General features: G+C 42.2%; 1 protein-coding gene across 2 annotated transcripts in view; it reads left to right on the top strand.

Annotated features, from left to right (window-relative positions):
* Positions 1 to 219: 219 nt before the first annotated feature.
* The window catches only part of PDXDC1 (pyridoxal dependent decarboxylase domain containing 1), a 51,394-nt gene continuing 41,316 nt past the window's right edge, over positions 220 to 10,297 (top strand). The window contains exon 1 of one of the 2 annotated variants that reach the window (XM_077773150.1): positions 220 to 311. In XM_077773150.1, the coding sequence (XP_077629276.1) occupies positions 297 to 311 (15 nt within the window). In that variant the 5' untranslated portion in view covers positions 220 to 296. The remainder of the gene's footprint in view (positions 312 to 10,297) is intronic. The other variant, XM_077773149.1, reaches the window with a different exon arrangement.

Here is a 10,297-nt window from a genome sequence, read left to right as displayed (position 1 = left end):
TAGAAACCTAGGGAACTGGGGTGATCTCTCCTTCAAGAATAGTTTTTTTATAGGCAAATCTGCAAAAAAGAGTGGGTCAGAATCCTGCTTGAGATACTGCTTTTCTGGCGTTTGATTAGTAGAGGACACTGGTCTCTCCCTGTAACAGCGGGTGATGAAGACCTCAGTCTCCCCAGATGAAGATGGGAAGAGGCACTGAGAGCCGGGGAGCGCTGGGGCTGGAGCACGGGCAGAAATGGCAGTGATCCGTCAGGAATTCAGAAGGTGTGGGCCAGAAGGTTCCGCCTCAGGCCAGTATGGAAATTCTGAATGTAAGTGTTTCAGAACCAGGACTGTGTCTTATTCTTACATTCCCCGAAGCGGCGGAGGGCCGCATATGTGATGAGCAATTTCTACTGGTGCTAAGTGGGCAGAAAAAAGAATTCCTGTAACACGAATGTTGAGGAGGATTTTAGGTTGAGAAAAACAGTTTGAATCAACGTAGAAACATTGAATTGCGTCTATTATTCCTGCTTCTTTGAGGAATAGACTGGGGCAAAATTCTACACTGCTAATATGAATATGAGAACTATTTGAGCCATTCTGAATGATCCCATTTAAACCGATCCTTGCATAATTTATACTGGCTACAGAAACCATGACGTTATTTGATTCCCATTCTCTCATTTCAAGTAACTGCTCTGTCTCAAGTGTAGTATGCTGTCATCATTGAGGAGAATCAGGCACTGCATTCCCTTTGGTCCGGATGTGATTCTGTAACGCGTGCTTTTTCTTTAGATGATATGTGGGTGGGAGACGTGGGACCACAGAGCCGCGTGGCAGTGTCCGTCGTCTCTGAACTTAGGTCTGAGAAACCAGATAGGTCAGTGAAGGGGCAAGGAATTTAAACTAGAAGAGTAGGTATGGGAGCCTCAGCCCCCCAGTACCGTACGTCCCGCTCATAAGGAACCAGGCCCCGTCACGTAGTGTTTACTCAGCTTAATAGTCAAGTAAAAAAAAAAAAAAGCCACAGGAAGGAATTATTCTGATGCCTTAGATCTTACGAAGTTAACACACCTACATACATTTTTTAAGCAGAAATGTGCTACTTTTAACTTGTACCACAGTCCAGACCTTTCCCTGTTGCTTGAAAAAGCTCATTCTTCCTGCGGATTGTGTTTAGACAGAGTGTGCTGCAATTTATTTGCATTTACTCTAATTCCAGCCCTGAGTAGACTGGAAGCAGAGTGCCTCGCCGTCAGCACCGCTTGCCTTGTGGGCCCATTCTCCGTTGTGAGAGGCCGTCCTGTGGGCTGTGTGTTTCAGCAGCATCCCTGGCCTCTGCCCGAGCACTTCCCACAGCGTGGCAGCCACAGTCTCCCTGGGAAGCAGTGGCTCCCTGGGGCCCTGCTGTCCAGTACGGCAGCCACTAGCCACCTCCGGCTACTTAACCTTAAATTTCGATTAATTAAGATAAAATGAAATCTAAACTGGAGTTCTTCGGTCGGCACAGTTGAAGTGCTCAGTCACAGTGTGGCTTGTGGCCAGACTGCCCGACGGTGTCGATGTAGAACATATCCGTGGCCACACACCACTCTAGAGAGGGGCTCATTTATTTGTCCTGTGTCAAATTCTTGTCTCTGAAAGAGGCAGCTCTGACCCTGGGTCTGATCTAAATAATTAACCCAACCCATTATTTTTTCTTGTACTCATTCTGAGCACAAGTCACCCCCTCCCCCTTGGACCTGATTTTGGAAATTCTTTCATCTCACTGCTCATAAGCTTACAAGGAGCAGTAGGAGCATGACTGGAGCATTCCTGGTTATTACTGCCGAATACTACCAGCAACTCTATCCTGTTTTTTATTTTAAAAGCTCACTAAAGGAATCCCAGTTAGCCACATTTGAAATAACCATTTTCTGTGGTCTGATTTGGTAGATCTTACATAGAAAAGGAGCCAGGAGAGGATAGCCTGTACTTTTAGCTCTCATTTAAAGCTGATCCCTGTATCATCATCATGTGAGGGCTTTGCATACAGGTGCAAGGTGGCTAAAGCGGTAGATGATTATCAAATACCGGGTGTCAGGGAAAACGTGGTACAAAGTCCCCGATCCTAAACATTTATAGCCTCAGTGATTTTTTTATTTATTCAGGATCACGGAGGTAGTCCGTGCAGAGCCGTTGGAAGTTCCCCATTCCAGTGTGGGTTTCGCCATGTCTAGGATTGTGAGTTGTGATGATAGATAGGGCTTGCTTGAGTTTAATGTCAGCTCTTTTTACTAAAGCACAACCTGCTTTAATTTATAATTTTTATTGAAGGCCAACTGTGGTCAGAGCCCAGTGCTGAGAGAAACACAAGGTAAATAAGATGGGATCCTTGCAGGAGATTACGTTCTGGTGGGGGCAAATCCTTATATAACAGGGAGGGGTAAAAAGTATCAAATTAAGGAAAAAATGGGGAATGCATGGAGTGACCAGGAAAGATTTTTGTGTAAGGGATTCTTTCAGTAGAATATTTAGTTTAGAATCGTAGCTTTTCTAGAGTGTTTTAGAAATGTAAATTGTGGATGCCTACTTTATTATATGATTGTGCCTCGTATTATTGCTGGTAGAATATAAATTAAGGGAAAGGAAATCTGCTTCATATTTTGAAGTTAGACATAAAAAATATGCTTCCAGTCAAGTATCCATAATATGAAATCGCTTTTTTGTAAGCAGTATTCAAAATTAAAATATTCATTATTTTAAATTTATTATTTATTTAATTTCTGTCATTGCAGTCGTTTTTGCTTTATTAAATGTGAAGTATTTAGTTACCTGAAAGTTGGGTAGCCCTTGAGGTCTAGCCTGGGATCCCATCCCCGTTTTATTTCTGTGGAAAATGCATTCTGAGTTTCAAATGACTGAGAGAGGAGTATGCTTTTCTAACATAACCTTCTTCCTATATTCAGAAAAGCAGAAACAGCAAAATAAAGCCTCCACTTTAAAATGCAACTCCATGACATTGAACATTTTAACTACAGTGAGCTGCTCAGGATCCTAGTGAGACTGGACATTGTATTAGGTGGAATCCTATGAAATGTAATTTTGTGCATTAAAAACATTTGAGGGTGGCTGGGTGGCTTAGGTCACGACCTCATGGTTCCTGAGATCAAGTCCCAAGTTGGGCTCTGCACTGACAGGATTCTCTCTCCCCCCTCTCCCCGCCCCTCCCCCTCCTGTGCTCTCTCTCAAAATAAATAAATAAACATTAAAAAAAAAAAGACGGGCACCTGAGTGGCTCAGTCAGTTAAGCATCTGACTTCAGCTCAAGGTCATGATCTCATAGTTGGTGAGTTTGAGTCCTGCATCAGGTGAGCTCATGCCCTGCTTAAGGTGAGCTCCACTTCTCTCTCTCTCTGTCTCTCTCTCTGTCTCTCCTTCTCTTTCTCACTCTCTTCCCCCTCCCCTTCCTCTCCCTCCCTCTTTCTCTCTGCCCTCATAGGATTCTGTCCCCCCCCCACTTGCGCCCTCTCTCTCAATAAATTAAAGTAAAATAAATTATTATTAAAAAAACAGTTGAGCATTGGCACTTTCACACAGTTCAACTCGAAAGGTCTGAAGACACATAGATACAAAGGCTTCAGAACTGACGGGTTCCTTTCCTCAAAAAGATAAGGCCAGCAACATTAATCCCACAGAGTTCCAATTCAGTGTGGGACAGAACGACGCTGGGGAGGATACGGGTGTCTTTGTGTTTCTGATTCCGTCTCCAGTGAGTCCTAGGACACACATATCTCGGTGAAAGACTCACATTTTCCAGTGACTATAGCCTGTTTTTCTTAAAGCAGTTTTTGTGTTCTGGAATAAGCGTGTGAGTCCAGATAAACTAGTAAATGTAGAAATAGAGCTTGGCTGATGTGCAGGGATTTTCCATCTGTGTAGTTGTTAGGAAATATTTATTCATGATACAAAGTCTGAGTGAATGGCTTCTTCAGATTAGTGGTCTCTGGGAATACAGTCTTAGAAACTTAGACTTGGAGCCCTGTCTGCACGCTCTGGCTTTTGTTTTGTTTTGTTTAACCCTCTGCATACTTGTGTGACAGGTTTGAGCTGATGCTGCCTCCTGATCTCTACCGGATTTTTACCTCTTACCTCCCTGCCATGCATTTTTGCCCCTTCTTTTCCCCCGTGTGTTCTTTTCTGCCTCTCTTCTTGACCAATTGGTGAAATTAAATACTAATGCCCTATTCAATATTTGCCTATCCTTCTTCAACTAGGAATATTATGCTACTTAACGAGCCAGTGATTGCAGTGTACTTCATGTTCTCCCAGACACACTCAAGCATAGAGTCCGTGATAGTTAAAAATAAGATGTTCCAGGAGTATCTAGTTCTTAGATAATAGTGCCTCATTCTTTTTTTTTTTCTAATTTTTTTTTTATTAATGTTTTTTATTTATTTCTAGGCGAGAGAGAGAGAAAGAGACACAGCGTGAACAGGGGAGGGTCAGAGAGAGAGGGAGTCACAGACTCTGAAACAGGCTCCAGGCTCTGAGCTGGCAGTCAGCACAGAGCCCGACGCGGGGCTCGAACCCACGAACCGCGAGATCATGACCTAAGCCAAAGTCGGACGCTTAACCGACTAAGCCACCCAGGCGCCTCAGTAGTGCCTCGTTCTTAATGAAAAACTTTTCTTTAAAAATCAGGCCAAAGTATTTACAAGTGTAGAAATTGAGATTACAGAAAGGTAAGCCGGGTTTGCAGGGCCCTATATCAACATCCCAGAATATTCCTGTCATTTTCTCTTGACATTGACCTGAAAGGAACAGTTGCTGCTGTGTTCTGGCTGCTTCTCAGAGATGCGCTGTATTTGGGGTACTTGGGGAACTAGTGCTGGACAGCAGGCACTGTTTCTCTTTTCACTGGGGAGGAAATTCAGTGATTTTGAGAGTTGACAGTTGCATGATTATCACTGTCTGGGAATAACCTTGTTGAGAAGGATTGGAAGGCCACAGTAGTGGGTATGTTAGAAACACAGTGTTTTGGAGTTTTCTCTGATCACTTTGATTGGTTGAAGGAAGGTGGTGATTTTTATGTCTAATGCGTATGTTGTAAACGGGCATTTGGTGACACCACAGTCTCCTGTCCAGTACGAACAGCTGGTGGTCTCGCGTGCCTCAGTTTGTCTTTGTTAATAACCCTAGAACACTCCCCGATTGTGAATGTTCCTCTCCTGAAAAACTTTGTTGAAACTACAGTATCATTTGCTTCTATTGATGAATGTTGTGATTTATATATTTTAAAATTACATTTTAGACTACTTTTTTCCCCCTCTTTTCTGGGGGCTGCTTCTCCTTAAAGTGTTAGCTCTGTGTTTCCCAAATAGCAGTTATTCGTGTACCATTTTTGAATTTTGCCACTTCACTGTACCACTTGCACTTATTTGCTTAGTGTTTCTTTCTTTTTTAATGTTTATTTTTGAGACAGAGCATGAGCAGGAGAGGGGCAGAGAGAGAGAGACAGAGTCACAGAATCTGAAGCAGGCTCCAGGCTCTGAGCTGTCATCAAAGAGCCTGATTTGGGGCTCGAACCCACAAGCCATGAGATCATGACCTGAGCCGAAGTCCGATGCTTAACCGACTGAGCCACCCTGGTGCCCCTGCTTAGTATTTCTTTTAAATTGACTTGAAGTCCATTTACCTACCTTTTTAAGATTGAGGGACAGTTTATATGCAGTAAAATTACCCACTTTAATGCTACAGTTTCAGTTTTGACACGTATATACAGAGATATAACCACCAGCATGATAAAGACACAGGACATTTGCATCTCCCTAAGAAGTTCCCTGTGCCTCTTTACAGTGGATCCCAGCTCTGCTTTTTGTTCCCATAATCTGCCCTCCACTTTATTTTTAACTTAGATTTTGCTAAACAGTAGGGTCTATGAATTCAGAGTTTGAGGCCTTATTTTTTCCCCCAATTCACATGAAAGTAAATACGTAATTTTTGTCACACTTGGTTCAACTGAAGAAAGTGTATATAAGAGCTCGTTTAAGCATTCTTGAAAGCTGAGAACATTAAAAAAAAAATTTTAGGTCTATTCATTTACTTTGAGAGAGAGGTGCATGGGTAGGGGAGGGGCAAAGAGAGAGGAAGAGAGAGAATCCCAAGCAGGCTCTGCACTGCCAGCACAGAGCCCAGCGCAGGGCTTGAACTCAGGAAACTGTGAGGTCATGACCTGAGCCACAACCAGGAGTCAGATGCTTAACCACTGAGCCACCCAAGTACCCTGAAAGCCGAGAACATTTTAAAAGTGACTGTAAAGCAGTAGTTCCCAAAATATTATGCCTTAGGATTATTATTATTCTACTGCAGTTTCCACTTTCAAAAGGTTATTATGAACAACTTCTTAGTAAATAAACTTTATTAACAAATTATCGTTTATCTGATTATTTATAATTGCCAACATCCATCCTGCATGTGGGGTGTCAAATCAATGTAGCAGGTCATGACCAGTTTTTGAAAAATGAAATCAAACAAAATAAGAAATACAATATATACCAAATAAGGGTGGGAATAGTACCAGTGCTGCTTTATACTGAGTTGATACAATTCTAGCCAAAAGCAAAAATAAGTGATTTTTTTTCATTAATCTGTGCAGCTCTGTTCCCGATAAATTTAGAATTTCCTACTAGCTTTTTGAAAACTCAAGAATTACTCCCCAACTTCCTTTACTGTCTTACCTTGCATTTCACTCTTGACTTTTTTTCTCTGTTTAAATTGTGAGAACTTCCAATTGGTGACACTTGTGAACATTACAAGTGTATTCTTTCTTCTTCTGATAGTGGCAGGATATTTTAATACTCCACACTGCAAGTGCTGAAAATCGCCTAGTATAAAAATGGCTCTCACGAAAAATGCTCATAAAATGGTGAATGGTCTAGCCTGTTTTACACACTGAGCTGTTTCATTTCCATGACAATCATTGCAAACAATTGAGTGGTTCTTCTTAGGAGCCCTGAGATTGCATTAAGCCCTACCACGCATCTATGTTCGATATACTTGAAGCAAAAATAATGAATCCACTTCATTACACAGCAGAATCAGCCCTAGCTGAGTGTAATTCATAAGCGCATAGTCTAATGACTGACGGTCTAATCGCTGCCTCTGAATCCTCAGTAATGAGTACTTGGGTTTCATGATTAGGTGTACACACTCTGTAAATGCTTTGTTGCACTATTTGGGTTTGTGATTTGTTTTATTTTTTTTAATGTTTTTATTTTATTTTTGAGAGAGAGAGAAGAGAGCACTAGCGGGGGAGGGGCAGAGAGAGAGGGAGACAGAATCTGAAGCAGCTCCAGGCTCTGAGCTGTCAGCATGAGCCTGACGCGGGGCTCGAACTCAAGAACTGTGAGATCATGACCTGAGCTGAAGTGGGGATGCTTAACCGACTGAGCAACCCAGGCGCCCCATGGGTTTTTTTTGTTTTTTTTTTTTTTTTAAAGTATGACTGCTGCAAGCCCCTAAGGCTGAGGGACCCAGGGTGAGAGGAGACCCTACAAGTCCTGCTCAGAGGCCTGAGTCGGCCCCCGCTCCCTTTCGTACAGAAGCATCTGAAGACACCATATTCCCATACTTCTTACCTGGACTGGCTCTTAAGGTCCAAAGGAAAGACCATGGAAAGAAAGGAAGCCGACTAAAGACCTCCGGCCTCAAAAGGGATGATGGGAATCTAATGATGATTTTGTTAACAGAGGGACGAATTTCCAGAAGTTGTTTCTGGAAAAAGATTCTCAGTCAGGTCGCTTGACTCAAGATTTAAAGGAGGGAGGATGTATTCAGGTATGTTTATAGGTAGGAAATGAAATCTGTTGTACCAGTGCACTACTTGCAAATTATCTGTTGTCTTTGATTTTACCTTATAACTCAAACAGCCATGACCACAGACATTTGCATGGGCTCCACTGGGTGGAATGATGATGTGAGCATTTTAGTGAAGGCCTGGTTTGCCCTGGACTGTCCCAGCTTATACCTGTTGTCATGGCTAAATTACTAATAGTGCTTCCTTTCACTCTTGAAAGTGCCCTAGTTTGGATGCTAAGTTTTTGGCCATGTAGTTGAGATTGTGAAATCTTACCAATAAGGAGAGTCTTCTGATACTCTTTTTATTTAATTATTAATTATCTATTAATTATTAACTATTAATCACACAAGGATCATCTTTAAGATGCCTTAGCTGTAACTATGACTTTTGAGTACAGGGCTTGCTCAAAATGTGAGTTGCTGTGTTTACTTATTTGATAAAATTGAGAAGCAGCATTGCCCAGTGATTACGAGCACTGGTTCTGGGGTAGAATAGGCCCTAAGGCACATGATCTGTGCCTTTGGGTGAATCAGGAAGTAATACATTTACAGTGGTAAGTTAGCACAATGCCCGGAATATAGTAAGGAGTTTGGTAACTGTTAGTAATTATTAAGGATCATAGATCTTATTGAGCCCTTTTTCTGTGTTAGACTCTCTGTGCTTGGGGCTAAGCAATTAAAAAAAAAAAAAAACAAACCAGTTTTCCTAGGAACCTAGCACAGAACGCTGTTTTTCCTTCCCTAAAAATCTTGAAACAGTCTCCATCTAGATATCGATAATAAATATCTTTATACAACTCAATCTTCCTCTCTTTGAGGAAGGTCTGTCTGTGTCTGTCTGATGCCCTTGCTGTTACTAACATTTACCACACAGCGGGCGCGTCTGGCCCTGTAACCGGTCTCGTCGGTGTGCAGTGTTAGTTAAGATAATCAAGGCTGCTCTCACTGGAAGCTTATGGACGCATGGATTTTAGTTTTAAGGAACCAGGTAACAAATACATGTTTTTCTTAGAGCATTCCTTGCCTGACAGAGCTTGATATTATTCTGCATCTGGCTAACATTTTCTCTTTTGGATTATCCAGTTAACACAACAGGCACCTGAGGGTCTGTGGCATTGGGGTCACATATATTCGCATTTAATTTACTGAAGCTTAACTGTATATGTTTATGACCCACCCACTTCCGGCCAAGTGCTCCACCCCCAACTTCACTTCCTGAAAGAGAGGAGGAGCCAGAACAATTTAAACGTAAGCCACTCCTCTCAGTAAGCGTGTGCTCGGTACAGAGACAGACTCCCACCAGAGACAGACTCCCACCCAGAACGTGAAGCTGCATTTCCCCCCTGCCTTTTGCCGTGTAAGCATCGCACTATCACATGTGAGTTCTGGTGTTGAAAATAAGTATTGTTCACAAGTAGTGAATTATAAACCGAGTCAACTATTTCGTCTGCTCTTAACTGAAAAATGTATTCTGATCCCGTCGGAAACGTTAGCTGTGTCGCCCTTAGAGCCAGTATGTTGATGGTCCGTATGCTGTGGCTTCCTAAGCGATGTCAGCGGTAACATGCCAGTCCAAGAGTCAAGCTGACTGGAGACCTTTTATCCTACAAAAGCAATCAAAATGAGTGAGAGTCTGAATCACTGCCTTCAGCAAGCTTATAATCTAATTGGAGAGAATATGTGTACTGGAAAGATCATCTCGAAGACAAGTCACAGTAAAGGCCGTAAAGACTCCTAAGCAGCAGTTGCATGTTAGGATGGCCCCGGTTTCAAGTGTCCTGTTCCACTGTCCCCATAAATATAGTTGCATTTGTCAAGCAACAGGTTTCAGATTATTTGGCTTGGAAAAAATGGGATTCATATCTTTTTTTTTTTTTAATTTTAGAGAGCACGCGTAAACAGGGGAGAGGGGCAGTGGGAAGGAGAGAGAGAATCTCACGTAGGCTCCACACTCAGCATGGAGCTTGATGTGGGGCTCAGTCCCGTGACCCTGGGATCATGATATGAGCAGAAATCAAGAGTCCCCGTCCAGGGGCCCCATATTGATATCTCTAAAGAGAATATGAGAGAGTGAAATGGCTTTATCCATAAAAGTTTCTTAGAAGGACTGAATTGTGATTTAATAGCTGGAGAGAAAAAAGGCAGAAGGGCACTTCAGACATGGCAAGTGTTAAAGCATGAAACGTGGAGGTGTGGTGGATCAGGCAAAACTGTGTATCTTTTCATTTGGCCAGATGATTGGGGACATGCTGGAGTGTCACAGGAGATGAGAATAATAAGAAATGTGACCAGTAGACTGAGGAATTAAGATAAATTCTCTAGACCATTATCTGTTCCTCATGCTACTCATAATCATTAACAGAGAACACTGAGACCTTTTTAGATTGCATTCTAACCCATCTGTGACATTTAAGTTGTGGATTTTATTGTAAATACCAGGGTTGTTTTTTTTCTTTTTTTAATTTTTTATAGTTTT

Source organism: Crocuta crocuta, unplaced genomic scaffold, assembly GCF_008692635.1.
Source record: "Crocuta crocuta isolate KB4526 unplaced genomic scaffold, BGI_CrCroc_1.0 scaffold16, whole genome shotgun sequence".
Lineage (NCBI taxonomy): Eukaryota > Metazoa > Chordata > Mammalia > Carnivora > Hyaenidae > Crocuta > Crocuta crocuta.
This window is presented reverse-complemented; position numbering and strand designations above follow the sequence as displayed.